Source organism: Orycteropus afer, unplaced genomic scaffold (genome assembly GCF_000298275.1).
Source record: "Orycteropus afer afer isolate SDZICR_OR568_19922 unplaced genomic scaffold, OryAfe1.0 scaffold00214, whole genome shotgun sequence".
Taxonomy (NCBI): domain Eukaryota; kingdom Metazoa; phylum Chordata; class Mammalia; order Tubulidentata; family Orycteropodidae; genus Orycteropus; species Orycteropus afer.
In genome coordinates this window covers 321478-340893 of record NW_006921801.1, presented here as the reverse complement: position 1 = coordinate 340893, position 19416 = coordinate 321478, and the positions used below count along the sequence as shown (strand labels likewise).

Sequence of the window (19416 nt, the reverse complement as noted above, 5' to 3'; positions counted from 1 at the left end):
GACATACAGGAAAATTTTAAGACCAGTACAAAGAATTACAATATATTCTTCACCCAGATTCCCGCATAACATTTTACTACTTTTGCTTTTTCCTTTTTCTCCATATGTATACAAATATATATTTAAAAAATAATTTAAATATGAGTTGTAAATATGATACCCCTTTACCTGTATTTAAGTGTACGTTTTATTAAAAAAAAATGAGAACATTCTCTTACATAACAATACTACAATTAACTCAGATAATTAACACTGATATAGCATGATTATCTAATCCATAAACTTCACTAAGTTGTCCCAATAGCAATAGAAAATCCAGGGTCACACTTTGAATTCCATTTTTATGCCCTCATGTCTGTTAATCTAGAATAGTTCCTCAGTCTTTTAAGATGCTGATATTTTAAAGAGTACAAGTCATTTACGTTATAGAATGTTCTTCAATTATGAAACAGATTAGCCTCAGGCTATGCATTTTTAGTAGGAATAACATAGGAGTGATGTATTCTTAGGGTTTAATATCAAGAAGACCTTGATAGTAATTTTCATCACTGTTGATGAAAAAGTTGATCTGCTAGGTCTGTCAACTGGAAGGTTATTGTTTTTTCTTTTGTAATTAACAAGTATCTTTTGGAGAGATACCTTAAATGTTCTGTTCCACATCATGATTTGGCAATCTAGGTGTAGAATCCAAAAATTATTACTGTAATGTTGCCAAATGGAAATTTTCTAACTCCAGCCTCCCATCTACATTTATTAGTTGGGATACTAATGAGTGTAAGGGAGTGCTTTCACTTATCCTTGTTTGTTTATTTATATGAACTCGTGATATTTTTCCAGTGAGTTGTAATCTGTTTCTGTCATTATAGTTTGGTCAAATTGTCCCAGATCTGGCCAGTGGGAACCCCTTCAGTCTGACTCTTATGTCCTTTTGACATATCTTCATCATTCTTTGACCATGTGCTTATGTTTTGGCACAAGATGTTTTCAGCCTCTTCTCCAGAATCAACCATTTCTTCAGGGAGTCTTTTTAGTGAAGAATTGAATATAGAAACCAAGATTTGGGGTCAAGAACTTCTAATTGTTATTGGGTATTCTTGCTTCTTGATGCTTTCACCTGACAGAGCTTAGAAATAGATGTATATATATACATGTATGTGTAGAAATTTAACTATTCAATAAAAAGTGTAAGTGGAAAAGAGCAATATAGGCAGTTCTTGGGTTATGAACATCTGAATTACTTACAACCCTTGTAAACCTATTATATTAAAAATTTGAGGTACATACAATGGCTTTTTAATAACAAATGGCTGTTGTTTTGTGGCACAGATCAAAATATTATTATTATGATTGTATTATTATGTTAAAGATATTTTAATATATCTGGAAGTGTGTCTTTAATGTTTTTTATGCATAGAAAGTAAACTATATGCTAGGACAAACATTTGACTGATGTTAGATATAAACCACACCTAACTGTTCTGACTTAAGTGCAAAATTGACTTAAAGATAGATTTAGGCATGGAACTTGTTTTAATCTGAGAATTGCCTATATTATTAAATGAGTGTATTAATTTATATTTTATGCAATTAAAATATATTTATAGTTAAACAAGTCGATATCATCAGTCATCATTTATATCTGCATCCTAAATATATTTGTGGTGGTCAAAAAACCTTTTTCATCTTTTTATTTAGAAAATGAAATTATTTCTTTAAATTTTGAGCTGCCATATGTACTGACACCTATACAGTTTCACCAAGGAGAAGAATATACCTGGGTTTAAAGCTTCAGAAGAAAATTTACACTCTGAGTTAGGAGAAAGAGAATGTGTGTATGGTCTACAGTCTTAAACTGGAGTTTATGGACAAATGGATTCATGAAGAGCTTTTCAGAAACATATTTATGAGTAGAGAGGCTTCTGTATGAAGAAATTATATGGGAATATTCATATCTTTTCCCATTGTCACTTATAGAAAAAAAAAGATGCTGAGACAGATTGCATTATAACATTGCTTTAAATAAAGCACACCCACTATTGATAAACAATTAAGCTCTGTTTTTCTCATAGAAATGAAAGTGTAGGCACTCAGTCCTTTCTAATTGCCTTATACATATTTTCTAGTTTGGTGCAACACAGGCTAAAGAAAATATTTTAACTGATTTCCCATTAAATTCTTGATGTAAATGAACCTCCTAATGCTGCCTAGCAGCTTATTATGCTGCCCTAATAAGTTTGCTTTCTCATAGACAGTGTTCCTGAGTTTTGTGAAATGTATGTGCTCTTTTAAAAGAAAAATTAGGTTACCCAATGCTGATGGTGTTGATGCTCACATCATGAATATGGTGCTGACTCATAAGGTACAAATTTTGGGGACCCAGCATGCCTATACTACTTACCTTCTTCTACCAGCATTTTTCTTTTGAGATCTTCCAGGCAGAGAGCTGAATTCACCCATTTCTCTTTCCAGGCTATGTGTTGGGCAGCTGTCTCCATTTTCTCTGTCTTACAGTAAATTATAAATCAACAAATATGAATCCAGCAACTCTGTAGGCCTAACCAGTTGCTGTTGAGTCATTTCTGACTCATGGTGACCTCATGTTTGCCGGTGTAGAACTGCATTCTGTAGGGTTCTCATTGGCTGATTTTTTTTTTTTTTTTTTGAAGTAGATCGTCATGCCTTTCTACTGAGGTGAATCAAATTTCTAGCCTTTCGACTAGCAGCTGAGCACGTTAACTGTTCGCACCATCTGGGAACTCCTTGGTTTGATAAGAGTGCTGTAAATATTATAAATCACATTTGGAGTGTATTTAGTAGGAAACTACAGTTGTATTAACATCAATTTACGTCTCTGTAGTGATCAAGAATTTCATAAAAAGCCACAGATATATCAGATATATTTTAGAACTACTAAATTATGTAAAATGTCTGCAATTAAATATTTATCTTTGTAATTAATTGATAATAAGTGGTACTAGCTATAAATCTTTATATTCATTTTATTTATAAATAAAATGCTATTATCAATTGAACAGCTCACTTAATTTTAAAGTATTCAAATTTTTATTCTTGTCTATGTATTTAAAGCAATAGAAGACTTCACTGAAGCAGGAAACTACCTAAAAGGATCTGTCATCACTGGAATTTATTCTGAAGAAGACATTTTTATATTGTAAGTGTTTTGCTTTTAGAATTTTAATGAGGAAGAAGTTATGCAAAGAACATATATAGCTGACCCTTGGACAACATGGGTTTGAACTGCATAGTCTGCTTATATGTGGATTTTTTTCAAGATACAGATCTTAGAGAAATTCAAGAGGTAGTAGACACCATACCAGAGGAATTAACAAAAGACAACTTGATGGACATGAGTGATCTGAACCAGAGCTGATGATGAAGAAGACGTAGAAGAAGCAGAGCCAGAAAATAAATTGATGTTAGGCTATCTGGCACAGGGGTTCCAAGTATTCAAGGCTACTTTCAACTTCTGTTACAACATGGATCCTTCTATGATTCAGTCACTGAAACTAAAGCAAACAGTGGAAGGTTTGGTGGACCATACAGAAACATTTTTAGAGAAATGAAAAAGCAAAACAAATTATAATTTATTTCCATAAAGTTACACCAAATGTGGCCACCTCCCCTGCCTCCCTTTCCACTCCTCTACCCCTGAAGCAGCACAGCTAACCCTTCCTGTTCCTCCTCCTCCTCAGCCTACTCACATGAAGGCAACGAGGGTGAAGACCTTTATGATGATCTACTTACACTTAATGAATAGTAAATGCCATGCAGTTAATAAACTTTTCTATTGTGTATGTGCATCAGTGTCTTCATGTGAAAATCTAATAACTTTATGGCAAGAACTGTAATAGTCAACTGTTTACATTATTGGTATGGCCAACAGTAGGCTATAAATAGTTAAGTCTTTGGGGAGTGAAAAATTATATGAGGAGTTTTGACTGCATGAGGGGTCAGCACCGCTAATTCCCCCGTTGTTCAAGAGTCTATTGTATTGTTTTTCTTTATGCAGTGGATGAAGGAATACAGGGCAGGAGCATAACATACAATTTACTAAAATTTTAAATTTTCTTCTAGGAAGATCTGCAAAGTACAAAGCTATTTAGATTCTTCCTGGATTCTGGATTAATACTTCTTCCTTATGCTACAGAAATTTTCTTCTTTGGATTCTGTTACCTGCATTTTTAGCTCTTTGGAGTAATAATAGTTTTTTGGAAAATTTTATTGCTTTAGAGTTTGGGTTTTTATTTGCCACTGACATATATATAAACATACACATACACATGTATACACACACACACACATATATATAAATTACATAAATAAATACATACATACATAAATACTTAATCAATCAGTTTTTCCATACTTAGATATTTCTTCTGAACTTTTCGGTGATGCAACTATGAAATACCTAATTTTAAGTTATGCAGGTAAAGACTTAATACTTTTTTAGCCACTTGAATTGCTTTATTTGTAAAAGATGAGGCTTCTGCAGACTATCAGAATAATTTAGCTGTTGCAGAATGAAGGACTGAACTGCAGGTTTGAAAAATATTATTAATATACATCACATTCTGCATTAATGGCTTATTTTCAAGTGCAGTTGGAGTTGGTAAGCTCCAATAGTTGTCTTCCTTACTTTCTGACTATCATGTTACTATTTGTGATTTCTGAATTTAAATCATCTTTCATCCTGAACACTGGTGACATATGCTCTTGAGGAGCAAGCTCTTGTTTTATATGTGAAAGCAGTGATTTTACAAAAAGTAAATACTGAGCTCAAGGTCTTTAGAAAATACAAGATATACAGACCTGACACAAGAATAATCACCCACTATCTTCTTTTACTCTGCTGATGTTCATTTAACTATAGTCTAAAGAACTAGACCAGTAGTTTTTAGAATGTTTTGTTTATAACCTGCTATTAGCTAAGAGGGTCCTCCCAGGTGATCTGAAGATTGTGCTGCCAGTGCTTACTGTAGTGCCTGTACTTTGGTATGAATTACGTTTTTACGCACGATATGAATCTTTGATAGTTTCACACAAAAAGTTAACAGATTTTTTTTCTATTTAATTGAGAGATTTTTCTTTCAGGTGTAGTAAGCAAAAGTACGGGAGTTTGGTTTCTTTGTTTGGTCAGAGAGTTTGTGCAGAGTTTCTCAGTTTGAATCTTACCTCTGCCATTCATCACTCCTCCTGTGTTCCCATTTTTTCATCTCTAAAATGGAGGTAATAGTGCTGTCACCTATGAAGGGCTGTTTTGAGGGTTAAGTGAAAACTAAAACACCTAGGATTGTGTGTGGCAAATAAATAGTAGGTGTTTAATAAATGCCCATCTCCTTACTCTACAATGTGGTGAGCAGTCCAAAAGGTTGAGAACCATTCAGTGTGCTCTGAATCCTGTTTAGACATTTTCTCGATGAGTAAGTTGTCTAGAAAAAAAAATTCTGGCTAGATTATTATCTGTTGCTGCTTTCTTTTAATCTAGGTCGTCAAGATTTATGAACTTCCTTGAATAGCCTCATTTGAAGATTAGTTTGTTTAGAATTAAGTTCATTTTTTCCTTAGCAGTAGGACTACCTATTTGCTGCCTCACACTGTGACCTCCTGCCCTAATTTTTCATGTTTTTGATGATTTGCTGTATTTTTCTTGTTAGTTTTAATACTACGTTTCTCCATAGGTCAAATAAATATGCTACAGCTGTTCCAGCCCTGCTGCTTGCCAGACACAAACAAGGAATAATAGAGAGCATTCCACTGACTAACACCCATGCACAAGACATAGTTCAAATAATAACAAATGCACTACTGGAAACATTTGTGAGTATATTTTATAGTAAGGATGTTACTTGAAATGGCAAATCTGGATCAGTTAAAGATAATGTATTTTTATCTTGCAGCTTTTGCTACAGCATTTGCTGGCACAGGGCATGATATTTTGTGAGCAGAAGACTCATTGGGTTGCTCTGTTTTATTGTTGACTTATTATGCATACAGCTTCTTTAGTCCACTGCCAAAAGATTACACGTCTTTGGATCATTTTTCTTACTGAGACTAGTATGACTCATGATCAGTTGAAGTACTAATGACCTTGAGCATCTTTTCATGTGCTTATTGGCGATTTGCTATCTTTTTTGAAGAAATGTCTATTCAAGTCATTTGCCCATTTTTAAATTGGGTTGTTTGTCTTTTTGTTGTTGAGTTAGGAGGTCTTTATATATCCTGGATAGTAAACTATGATCATATGTATGGTTCCCAAACAGTTTCTCCCATTCTGTAGGTTGTCTCTTCATTTTATTAATAAAGTCCTTTGATGAACAAAAGTTTTTGATGAAGTCCAACTTATCTATTTTTTCTTTTGTTGCTTGTACATTTGGAATCACATGTAAGAATCCATTGTCAAAAATAAGGTCTTGAAGCTTTACCCCTATATTTTCTTCTAAGAGTGTGTGTGTGTGTGTGTGTGTGTGTATATATATATATATATATGTATATATATATATATATATAATGGTTCTTATATTCAGGTCATTTATCCATTTAGAGTTAATTTTCTGTAAACTGTGAATGTATGGGTCCACGTTCATTTTTTTCATGTGGCAATATAGTATCCCAACACCATTTGTTGAAGAAACTATTCTTTCTCCATTGACCGGACTTGGCACTCTTTGATGATCCTTTAATTCTGATTCTTCTTTGGCTCTTAGTAGCTTTCAACATAGTTGAATACAGCATTCCTTCTTAAAATTCTCCCCTTCCCTGGCTTTTGTACTTTGGTATTCTCCAAATACTCCTTCAACCCTCTGACCACTCTCATTTAGTCTGTTAGTTTCTAGAATTGTATCTTAAACACTTTTTTTCTTCTTTTGATATAGTCTTTCTTTGGGAAATTTTATCTGTACTCATAACTTTTACTGTCACTGCTAGTTCTTGACTGACCAACTACTTCACGGAAGAATGATGTGGCAGTCTGCTTTCATTAAGATTACAGCCTTGGAAATTATATGGGTCAGTACTACTCGGTCCTACATGATCACTATGAGTCAGAATCGAGCCATTGGCTGTGAGTTTTGGGGATTAGACAAGCTCTTGATTCCTAAATCTGATTTTTTAAATCTTAACTTTTATCCTAAATTCACAGATGTGATAGTTAAGTTTGTGCATTAACTTGGGTAGGCCTGGTTGAGTGGCTGGGCAGCTAGATATAGCATTCCCCATGATGAGACTGGCAGTCAGCTCCATGGTGGGAATCTGCTCTGAGCAGCTAAGTAGCTGTGTTAATGATGTGGTCTGCTTCTTGTATATAAGGAGAAGCCTTGAGGAACGGTCTCTAGCTTATGGCCTGCTGGACCATGTAGCTGTATTGTTGTCCAGCAGCCTGCCATGCTCTATTGGCCTTGGGACTTTGAGTGGACTTGAGTTAATGGCCTGCTGTGTGGTTTGGTAACATTGGGATGATGCCTTTTTACTTGTCAACCTTGGACTTGTCAGTCTCGGCAGCAAGCAGCTATCTGAAGAAAAGCCTCTAGCTTCAGAAGGACAAGAATACGAGGTAGAGCTGAAGCCCAAGGTTGAGAGGCTTTCACCCAGCTCCTAGAGTCTGGCATTTTGAACATGGACTTAAAGCCTCCAAACTGTAAGAGAATAAACTCAAGTTTGTTAAAGCCATCCCATTTGTGGTATATTCTGATTAGAGTGGCACCAGGTAACCAAAGAGAGTTCTCGTAGCGTAGTGCCTAAGGCACTGGACTACTAACCAGAAGGCTGGCAGTTCAAACCCACCAGCCACTCCTTGGAAGGAAGGTTGGGCAATCTACTTCTATAGTGATACTACCTTGGAAACGCAGGGAGGGGTCGCTATGAGTCGGATCCAACTCCATGGCACATAACAACAACAACAGGTAACCAAAACAACAGACCTCTTTGGTTTTCCTTTCTGATATACATAGGAAAGACCAGTGTCCATTAGTGGTCTCTGTTTTTACATATTCATGTTCCAGTTATCCACCTTTTTATAAAGAGACATAATCATGTTACTCATTTGATCTAAATTCTTCTTAGAATTCTTGGGAGCTAGATAGCCTATTAAGGGCTTTCGCCAAGTGTTTCCTTGCATGCCTAAGTCTATAACTGAATAATTTCATTTGGTTTCTGTAAGTGAATAAGAAGCAGCACAAAGCTGGTTCCTAGGAAGTGGAGGTCAAGTATATCTCTGCTTTCCAACTTCTTCATTATCTCTGACACCAGCTGCTCCCTGCTCCCTTCCCCACGCCACTCTCTTTCTCTGCTGAGTAATTTGTTGGAACATCATATACAACTCACAGACTGTACCTATGGTTGTGTGGTTTATTAGGGTAAAGGATACAACTCAGGAGAACTCAGGATATGACCAGGCAGGAATAAAATGACACAATTCAGGAGCAGCTCAAGAGCCACATGAAGAGATATTGGTGCAAATTTTTGAAAGGTCCTTAAAGCAGAAGGCATGTCCCTCCTGAGGAGGCTCTCTTTCCTGGATCTCTCCCACAGGAAGGTTTAGTGAGCCTTAGTGTCTTAGATTTTTATTATCCAGTCCACACAGTCATTATTGGTAAGGTAGGTTTGCAGACTGGTTCCTCATCATTAGTGCAAACCCTCAGCTGCGGCCAATGACCAATGGAGCCCAACTAAAGATTATTTCACAAAGACCAGCGTCAAAGGCCAAACTGCTTAAGGTAAAGTAACTCTTAACCCCACAGTCAGGCATGTTTTCATTGTTTCCAAGACATTATATATGTCTTATTAGCTCTCTTCCTCTTCTCATGCTGTTCCCTGTGTCTGATTCCCTGCGCAAGCACACTCTTACTTCATATCCAAGGCCAAGTTCAAATATAGGTAAAAAGGATATAAATGGATAGACATATGTGGCAAGGTCTGGAGGGTTTCCAGTGTAGAGCTTCCATGTCCCAAAAAAGGGATGTGCCTCCCCTCTTACGTGCATGGAGGTAACCAGGAACCCTGTGGAACTTCCTTGTTTAGAGCTTTTATTTGGGATCTCATTACTTAATGCAAACTCCAGCCCCACTTCTCTGCAGTCGGTCTGTATCATGAAGTAATCATGAGATACCACGCAGTGGATCTTTCTGGCCCAGCCAGCCCAGTCATCTAATTACTTCACCTAAGCTGTTAGCTAGATGTAGTCTGGAGTCCTTACTGAAGTCACTTAAATACTTAAATTCCAAGGGTTTTTTTTTTTTTTTGGTATCTTAGAAATTGAGGGCAAATACCAATTTTTTTGGGAAAATTAATAGTCAGTATAGTAAAATCTTCACTTAAATGAAAATGTATTTGAATTACATTTGATAAAATTGCATGAGTGATTTGAACATTATTTTCTATTTTGTGCATCATGTGGTTTTTTCCTCTTTTTTTGCTTTTACTTTTAACAGCCAGAAATCACTGTGGAAAATCTTCCCACTTATTTACGACTTCAGAAACCATTACTTATTTTGTTCAGTGATGGCAGCATAAATCCTAAGTATGAAGAAGTGATATTGACGCTGATAAAACAAAAACATTTGGATTCACTTACCCCTTGCTGGTTAAATCTGTAGGTATATTTTGAATGTTTAATATTACAGGAGGTAAATAATTATTATCACTATGTTTTAACTAGGAAATGAAACTCTTTAACTATGGAGTTAATGAGACCAATATGTATGTCATCGTGATAGCAGTATGTGGCAACCTGCTTCTGTAAAAATTTACAGCTGTGGAAACCCTATGAGGCAGTTCTGTTCTGTCTTACAAGGTCACTATGAGCTGGAATTGACTCTATGGCAGTGGGTTTGGGTATGTGGTATTTTAGTAACTAAAATCCCTCAAATTATTCAAGGTGACCTTGTTTTAGACTGAATTTTGTTGTGTAATAAATTTTTAAAATAATTTTTTGTTCTGATTTTTAAAGTAACTGATGTCCATTGAGGAAAACTTGGCAAATATAGAAAAGTAAACATTGAGATATTTTGACATTTTCCTTCCGTGTCTTTTTTGTCTACTCTATAATTTCAAATAATGTCACAGACAAATTTCAGTGCATTGACCACTGATATTTCCTGGTTTATTTTAGATACATGGCTTTTGTTACATTTAATGTCTGTGAACACAGTTCTTGTATATACATTATACTTGTTCACTTCATCAGATGAAACGCACTTATTTTCTTTTACCCATCTGGAAAATTACAAAGATGGAGGTGGGGAAACACACGTTTTTGCCTGAAGAGTTTCATTGACAGGATTATCTACCATCTGAGACAAATTTTCTCTACATAATTATCATTGTAGTTATCTCAGAGTAAAATAATATTTTGTATAATGTGGAATGTGCTGCATTAGAAAAACTAGTTATCTTTAACTTGTGAATTTACAGTTTCCTTGTATGAAAATAATTGTTATAATTCTTTAGATTTGAAACTAATGTACCCCTCCTTTTGTTAAAGAAAGGCACATTTATAAACATTAGAAACATTTACAAAATAAAGTATCTTGTTTTAACATTCATAAAATTGAAGCAAAGATTATATCTTATAGTTACATAAGCATTTACTTTTGAGCTGACATGTGGTCAAATATTTAGCTAAACTTTGGAGAGAACCTGTTGTTTATAAACCAAAAAAAAAAAAAAAAAAACCCAAACTCACTGCCATCCAGTTGATTCCGAGTCATAGCGACCTCTGTTGGGTTTCTGAGGCTGTCAATCTTTACAGAAGTAGCTTGCCCCATCTTCCTTCTGTGGAGCTGCTGGTAGATTTGAACCACTGACCTTCTGGTTAGCAGCCAAATGCCTTATCCACTGGAAGCTTAAATTAGCAAGCCTTTGGACTATGCCTGTTTTTTACTTAAAACTGTCACTGGCTATCTTTTTTCCTTGTGAAAAAAACACAGTGCTCCATAATAAAGGGAACTTTTGAAGAATCTGATGCTGGCAACATAGTCATAGACCTCTTGATTTCAAAACATATTAAAGTTTAATGTTCTAAAACCTATGATTTTTATATAGAAAAATATTAATTAACATGTTCAATTGTTCTGTTTTATAGAAAGAATACTCCTGTGGGGAGAGGAATCTTGCAGGTGTATTTTGACCTTCTGCCTCCCCTTCCACTTCTTGTTTTGGTGAATCTGCATTCAGGAGGACAAGTATTTGCATTTCCTTCAGATCAGTCTGTAACTGAACAAAACCTTTTCTTGTGGCTTAAGAAATTAGAAGAAGGAGTAGAAAGTCATATCAGTACGTTTTCTTTTTTAATACATATAGTTCTATATTGTGTTCCATGGATTTTAAATTTGAATCATAGATAATTAATGCTAGAAAAATTGAATTGTAATGATGTTTGTAAGTGTACTGATTATTGATATACTGATAATACTGTCCAGAGGACAATCTCAGACTGTGAAGCTAATAGTCTGGGACAGCTGGCTTCCTTCTCTGGAATTTTTGTTCGTTGAGACCTTGTTGCTTGTAAAGATCACCAGTGCCTTTAAACATATAACTTTTTTTTTTTTTTTTAATTTATCTATTTTATATTTTCTAATTGCCACAGTAGATTCATTGGCCTACCTGAGCATGAGTCCTTCATGATATTTTTATAAGACTGAGATCATAAGTTTCACAAAACAATTCTTGTATAGCTTTTTCACATGCATGCCATGGCCAGAGCAGAGTGCTTCTCAAACTGAGCCCCTTTTAAAAAGAGGGTATGTGTGTGCTGTGCAAAACACAGTGAACTTAAAATTCAGAAACCTGAGCTTAGGACCCAGCTTCCTTGGTTACAAACTGTTACCCTAGGCAAGACACTAAGCCTTTCTTAGTTTCTTTTTCTACAACTGTAAAATGGGACTAGTAGTTCCTATTGTAAGTATAAGGAGCCCTGGTGACACAGAGGTTAAGCACTCAGTTGCTAAATGGAAGGTCAAAGGTTTGAAACCAGCCACTCCACGGGAGAAAGATGTGGCAGTCTGCTTCTGTAAAGATGGCAGTTTTAGAACCTCTGTGGGGTAATTCTGCTGTGGCCTATAGAGTGACTATTTTGTGTCCCCCCCCCCCCCCGATAAATAAACTACATAGGCAAAAGTACTTTGTAAACTGTAAAACCTAAAGTATTATTACCTAGGTAAAGATAATTTCCTTTAAGAAGTATCACTGAGGGCTTTGATTCCCTTATCTCAAATCATTACCAAGAAGAAAAATTCATGATTATTTTTCTGAATTTCTTGAGATATTAATAGATCTTCAATGGTGTTTTTGTTATTGCCTTTGCCAGCTCACTCTTTGAGGGGTTTCTGTCACTTTTGTGTATCATTCATTACTCTTATTCTTAAACTATTTCTGTAGCCTCTGCAGCAGTTAAGGAGAAAATCAAACAGTACTCCTCTGTGTCTTGGGTCCTGGCTTCTGTGCTAGCAGGGCCTGTTCTCACCACTCTTTGGACCTCTACCCACAGTGGCACTTTGAGACAAGTGAGGAGGAAAGGTTGCAGTGACTGTCTTTGAAAAGCCCAAATTTCTGAGATGATGCCACAGGGGTCTGCCTCACCTTGATTGCTGCAGGTTTTAATTTTTGTGAAATTATGGCCACTGGCTATTTTCCTTTCTTTGAGATTTATACTTTGGTCAAGTTCCTTGACCTTCCTATGCCTTGGTTTTCTCCTCTATAAAATTGGTATAATAATTGTACTTATTTCATTGGGCTCTTGTACAGATTAAATGAACAATGCCTGGCATATAGTAAAGATTCAAAAAATGTTAGCTATTATCTTTTCTTGTCATTCCTAATTTAATGAAAAGGAGGTTGGCTGCTAACCAGGTCAGTGGTTCAAACTCACCAGCTGCTGCTCCACAGGAGGAAAATGAGCCAATCTACTTTTGTAAAGATTACATCCTTGGAAACCCTATGGGGGTCTCTATGAGTTGGAATCAACTTGATGGCAGTGGGTGGATATACATGGTTATATTACACTTTTATCTTGCAATTGAAAATAATAAAATCTTTGTACAGTTCCTTCCGCAAGTAATTAGCAGAATTGAGATGCCAAATTTCAGGCATTTTGTTATAGTCCCAGCCCACTAGGCTGTAGTGTTAACCTTAAGAAATAAATATTGCTAAATATTTGCTTTGTGTTAAATTAATCTTTTCTTAAAAATGGCTTCATAGGTATTTGACTGCATATTGCAAGCTATAAACAGTTGTAATTACCTCTCTTGTTTATCCATGATATTCAAGAAGTATTCCATCTGTTTATGTCTCTGTTGAATCTGTTAACCTGGATCTTGTTGTTGTTGTTGTTGTTATGTGCCGTCAAGTTGGACCCGACTCCTAGCGACCCCTCCTTGGGTTTCTGAGGCAGTATCACTATGGAAGTAGATAGCCCCATCTTCCTTTGGTGGTTTGAACCACCAGCCTTCTGGTTAGCAGTCAAGTGCCTTAGGCACTATGCTACCAGAGCTCCTAGGCAACACTAATCTGAAACATCAATTGCTGGGGTAGTCTAAGGTTAGGCACCTGATTCACCAAGGACTTGGATTTTGTATACAATTATACAATCTGAGTTAACCCATTACTGTCAAGTCAATTTGGACCCATAGCAACTGTATTAGTCAAAGTAGAATTGCCCCATAGAGTTTCCAGGGATGTAAATCTTTTCAGAAGCAGATTGGTACATTTTTCTCTTGCTGAGCTGGCTGGTGGATTCAAACCACTGACCTTTTGGTTAGCAGCTGAACATTTAACCACTGTGCTACCTTAGCTCCCTAATCTGAACTAAGACTTTATATGTCAGTAAAAAGAGTACAGATACATTGCGCAAATACGTATGCAGTGTTTTGTTTGAGCTTTAATCCAATATAGGACGTTACAAACCAAACAAAAAAACTCACTGCCATCAAGTCAATTCTGACTCATAATGACCCTCTTTGGGTTTCTGAGGTGGTAAATATAGCAGGTTGCCCAGTCTTCCTTCTGTGTAGAGACTGGTGGTTTTGAACCGCCAGCCTTCTGGTTAACAGTCAAATGCCTTAGGCACTACACTACCAGAGAGCTCTTAAAGATATTTGTTTGAAACTTGAGAGATTCTCAAGTTTGTAGTTTATGAACATTTATTGGTATTTTTCTTTTTCTTTTATTTTCATGTAACAGTATGTAGATTGAGTCACTGGAATTTATTTTTAAAATGTTTACTTTGCACATTTCCTTGTTTATTTTTCAGAATAGCATTTTAAATAAACCAACTAAATTCTAAAACTTTTAGTAAAATCTGTCTACTAAATGGAAAAATGTTACCTAGTTTATCATATATATATATATGTATTAAATTGTAGATATTTGACTTTAATTAGTTTTCCTATTCTAATGACCAATGTTATTAAATAATGCTATGATTCACTTCTATGAAGTGAATCTGAGAGAAATAATCTAATTTTTGTCTATATTTATTCTAAAGCATTTTAAAATTATTCTTTGTCTATAATTATTTTTATAAAATTATTTTGTTTTCATAAAGTACATGAAATATGTTAATCATATTCTTCAAAAACATGTTTTAAAATGTAAGGACTTTGTTTAAATAACAAAATAATAAATAATATGTGCTCCAAACTTTTTTTCTGGAATGATTCATAAGAAATAGTTACTATTCTTTAGAGTAAGATAAACAGTGATGTTTCAGTTTTCTTTTTGACAATGAATGAAGTAATCTGGCTTTGCTTAAATAAGTGAACTGTATAAAGCCTTTATTCCTGCATATATAGACCTTTCAAAATAAAACCTTTTCTTTCTGGTGGCATAGTACCTAAGGCATTTGACTGCTAACCAGAAGGCTGGTGGTTCAAACCTGCCAGCCACTCCTTGGAAGGAAAACTGGGCAATCTATTTCCGTAGAGATACCAGCTTGGAAACCCAAGGAGGGGTTGCTATGGGTTGGATTCGACTCGATGGCAGTGAGTTACATTCATGTGCTTATTTTATAGCTGTTGATCTTTAACCCAGATTCTGTCTTCCTTCCAGGAATTTTACCTGCTGAGGAATGGAAACCTCCTCTTCCTGCCTATGATTTTCTAAGTATGATGGATGCTGCAACATCTCAACATCCCACTGGGGAAGCTCCTGAATATATGAAAGAAACTGATGTGCAGGAGAATAATAAGGAACAACATGACGATAAATCAACAGTCAGAAAAGAACCAGTTGAAACATTGAGAGTAAAGCATTGGAATAGAAGTAATTGGTTTAAAGAAGCAGAAAAATCATTTAGGCATGAAAAAGAGTTATGATGCTCAAAAGTAAACTGATTTCATAGGGCTGTGGAAGCTTTCTAAGGTCTTTTTGGCTTATAAACCCAAGAATTTATTTCTTTAAATAATAATAATAAATGTTTGAATATTCTAGAACAGTGCTGTCCTATAGAAATATAATACACAATCCTACAACAACAATAATAAAAAATAATCTACAGGTGGATGCATAGGTAGACAAGCAAGCTGAACAGGTGTGGGAAGGCAAACAGGACTACATCCGGAAATGCATGTGGGTTTGGCAGATGATTGATATGTATGTGTGTGTGTGTGTGTATGTGTGTGTGTGTATATATATATATATATATATATATATGTATTTGTATGTATTACGTATATCCATGTATACAGTCAAACATATAGGGAGTGAAGTTATGAAAACTTCTTAGCCATAACCAAATACCTTGGAGGACTGAGTCACTGGGCTCAAGGGCTTAGGACCATAGTCTTGGGGACATCTAGGTCAGTTGGCATATTATAGTCTACAAAGAGTGTTACATTCTACTTGAGTAATGACTGGAGTCTTAAAAGCTTGTGCACAGTCACCTAAGACGCAACAATTGGTGTTCCCCCATTAAGAGCAAAGAATGGAGAAAATCAGAGTTAAGGAAACAGTTAGTCCAAAGTACTAATGGAACATATGACTCACAGCCTCTACTACTCTGAAACCAGAAGAACTAGATGGTGCCTGGCTACCACAACTGACTGCTCTGTTTGAGATCACAATAGAAGATCCTGGACAAAATAGGAGGAAAATGTAGAACAAAGTTAAAAATTGTAAAAATCAGACCAGTAAGTTTGGTCTGATAGAGACTGGTAGAACCCCTGAAATTATGGTCCTTTCAACAGCCTTCAAACCTGGAACTGAGCCTATCCCTGGGGATCACCTTTTAGCCAAACAATAGACCTATAAAGTGGACAGTAATACCTGGGAAGCAGTCCTTAGAACAGTGAGACCGAAAGAGCAGCATTTCCCCAAAAACAAAGTTCAGAAGATAGGAAGGGGCAGGAAAGAAGAACGAATGGAAGCAGGGAATCTGGGAAGGAAGTGGAGAGCCCTGAGGGGATTGCAGCTAACATCATGAAACAAAAAATGTATCAATTTTTGGATGGACAACTAATTGCTGTGTAAACTCACTGAAACCACAATTAAAAAAATATGTATATATATTGTTATTGTTGTTAGATGCCATCGAGTTGGCTCTGATCCGTAGCAACCCTGTGTACAATAGAATGAAACAGTGCCCAGTCCCGTGCCAACCTCACAATCCTTGCTATACCTGAGCCCGTCTTTGCAGCCACTGTGTCAATCCATCTCATTGAGGGTCTTCCCCCTTTTCACTGACCCTCCACTTTACCAAGCATGATGTCCTTCTCCAGGGAATGGTCCTTTCTGACAACATGACCAAAGTAGATGAGATGACGTCTGGCTATTCTTGCTTCTAAAGAGCATTCTGGCTGCACTTCAAGGACAGATTTGTTTGTTCTTTTGGCAATCCATGGTACTTTCAGTATTCCTCGCCAACACCACAACTCAAAGGCATCAACTCTTCTTTGGTCTTCCTTGTTCAGGAGCATCTTAGTCTTCAAAAAGACATCTTTGCTCTTCAGCCTCTTAAAGAGGTTTTTTGCAGCAGAATTGCCCAGTGTAATACATCATCTGATTTCTTGACTGCTGCTTCCATTGGTGTTGATGGTGGAACCAAGTAATACGAAATCTTGGACAACTTCAGTCTTTTCTCCATTTATGTGATGCTGCTTATTGGTCCAGTTGTGAGGATTTTTGTTTTCTTTATGTTGAGGTGTAATCCATACTGTCGTTTTTAATCTTCATCAGTGAGTGCTTCAAGTCATTTTCACTTTTAGCAGGCAAGGTTGTGTTATCTGTATATTGCAAGTTGTTATTGAGCCTTCCTCCAATCCTGATGCTGCATTCTTCTTTGTATAGTCTGAATACTTCAAGTGGTGTTGGGACCTGAGAATTGACCTAAAACTCAGCCCTGGTCACCAAGGACTACAGGGACGACTGTACTGGTGGTCTGTGCTAGGAAGGGAAACAGCAAGGAGGGAGACTACCAGAGCTATGGACTTTCCACTGTCCCAGAGGGTCCAGCCATTTTTATTGTTTACATGTGGCAGCCATTTTGGATATTTAAAGTGACTGAGGGCACAGCCATTTTGAATGTTTACAAGCAATGGCCATTTTGGATATTTAAAGTGACTGAGGGTGTAGCCATTTTGAATGTTTACAAGCGATGGCCATTTTGGATATTTACTTAGTCTTCCAAAAGAAACCAAACTCACTGCCATTGAGTCAGTTCTGACTCATAGCAACCCCCCTTGGGTTTCCAAGGCTGTAAATCTTAATGGAAGCAGAGGGGATTGCTATACGTGACTTTCTGTTTAGCAACCAAATGCCTTAGCCACTACACCACAAAAACCAAAACAAACTCACTGCCATCAAGTTGGTTCTGACTCATAGTGACCTCCATTGGGTTTCTGAGGTGGTAAATCTTTGTGGAAGTAGATTGCCCCATCTTCGCGGAGTAGCTGGTGGGTTTGAACCACCAACCTTCTGGTTAGCAGTCAAGTGCCTTAGGCACTACAACACCAGAGCTCCTTAATTTAGTCCTAGCCATGATAAATATTTGAATTTAAAATGCAGTTTCCAGAAGAAATTGATAAACTGAGTTATACTCACTCCATTGAAGAAATTGTAGTTAGAAAAACCTCTCCGTTTTATTGGCAAATTTTATCAAATAATTAAGGAAGAAATAATACTAAGTCTACACAAGATCTTCTGAAAACTAGAAGAGGAGGGAATGCTTGGTCTGTTTACCCTGATGCCAAATCCAGACAAAGACATTACAAGATAAGAAACTACCAATATCCTTTATGGATAGGTACACAAAATCCTGAACAAATATTAGCAAATTAAATACACCTATATATGGAAAAGGAACTCTGGTAGCATAGTGCCTAAGGCACTTGACTGCTAACCAAAAGGCTGGTGGTTCAAACCCACCAGCCACTCCTCAGAAGGAAGGTTGGGCAATCCTACTTCTGTAGTGATACTGCCTCGGAAACCGAAGGAGGGGTCGCTGTGAGTCAGGGCCGACTCGATGGCATATAACAACAGCAACAACATATATGAAAAAGTTAATACACCATGACTTAGGGGGCTTATATCAGGAATGGAAAGTTGGTTCAATACTGTTAAAGTTACTTTATTAGTATTTTAGAAATATCTACCTATTGACCAAGCTAGAATACCTATAGTTTGTTCTTTCCAGTAAAAATGCGTTCAATGACAAAAATCATGGCTAGTATACCTCAATTTAAGCAATCACACAATTGCCTTTCCTCAAGACAAACATAACTTTGAGATGCTTCAGCAACCCTTTATGTACATTTTCCATTTCATTACTTAATATTAAAAAGACATATACTCAAGTTTTGAGATTTAATCAAATTAGTAGTTGTACTGCTCTATCAAAGAAATTAGTAAGTGACTTATTTTTTACTTTTCTACTGTAAGTGTGCAGTGATGTAGAATGTAATGACTACTAAACCTGCTGAATTGGGGAAAAGAAAAAAGTGTGCTAAAGTTTAAATCAGAAGATATAGATACATTGCTATTGCTCTTTCCACAAAATCAGATCTGTTAAGTCAGCAAAAATATTTCACTGTCATTTAGAAATATGGGAAAGTCTTTTATCTTGGCAATTTTGACTTTACAAATACAACAAGTCATTTGAGTTTTCCCAAAGCATAAATCTTCCAAAACATAGACTGCTGTGGGAAACTTACAATATTAAAATAATTTATATCTGATGGCTTATCTTTGAGCAAAGAGGAACTCTGGGTAAAGACCTCTTGTAAATACATTGATTATAGTTTGTTGTTGTTGTTATTATGTGCCATGGAGTCAGACCTGACTCATAGTGACCTCTCCTTGGGTTTCCAAGGTGGTATCACTACAGAAGTAGATTGCCCAACCTTCCTTCCGAGGAGTGGCTGGTGGGTTTGAACCACCAGCCTTTTGGTTAGCAGTCAAGTGCCTTAG

The 19416-nt window shown here is 36.3% G+C and overlaps 1 protein-coding gene across 1 annotated transcript in view; it reads left to right on the top strand.

The window, feature by feature from the left end:
- TXNDC16 (thioredoxin domain containing 16) overlaps nucleotides 1-15329 on the top strand; it is a 151151-nt gene extending 135822 nt beyond the window's left edge. Inside the window, exons 15-19 of the mRNA XM_007948332.2 lie at nucleotides 3088-3172; nucleotides 5703-5841; nucleotides 9450-9610; nucleotides 11102-11292; nucleotides 15064-15329. Of these exons, the coding sequence (XP_007946523.1) occupies nucleotides 3088-3172; nucleotides 5703-5841; nucleotides 9450-9610; nucleotides 11102-11292; nucleotides 15064-15329 (842 nt within the window). The remainder of the gene's footprint in view (nucleotides 1-3087; nucleotides 3173-5702; nucleotides 5842-9449; nucleotides 9611-11101; nucleotides 11293-15063) is intronic.
- Nucleotides 15330-19416: the final 4087 nt, after the last annotated feature.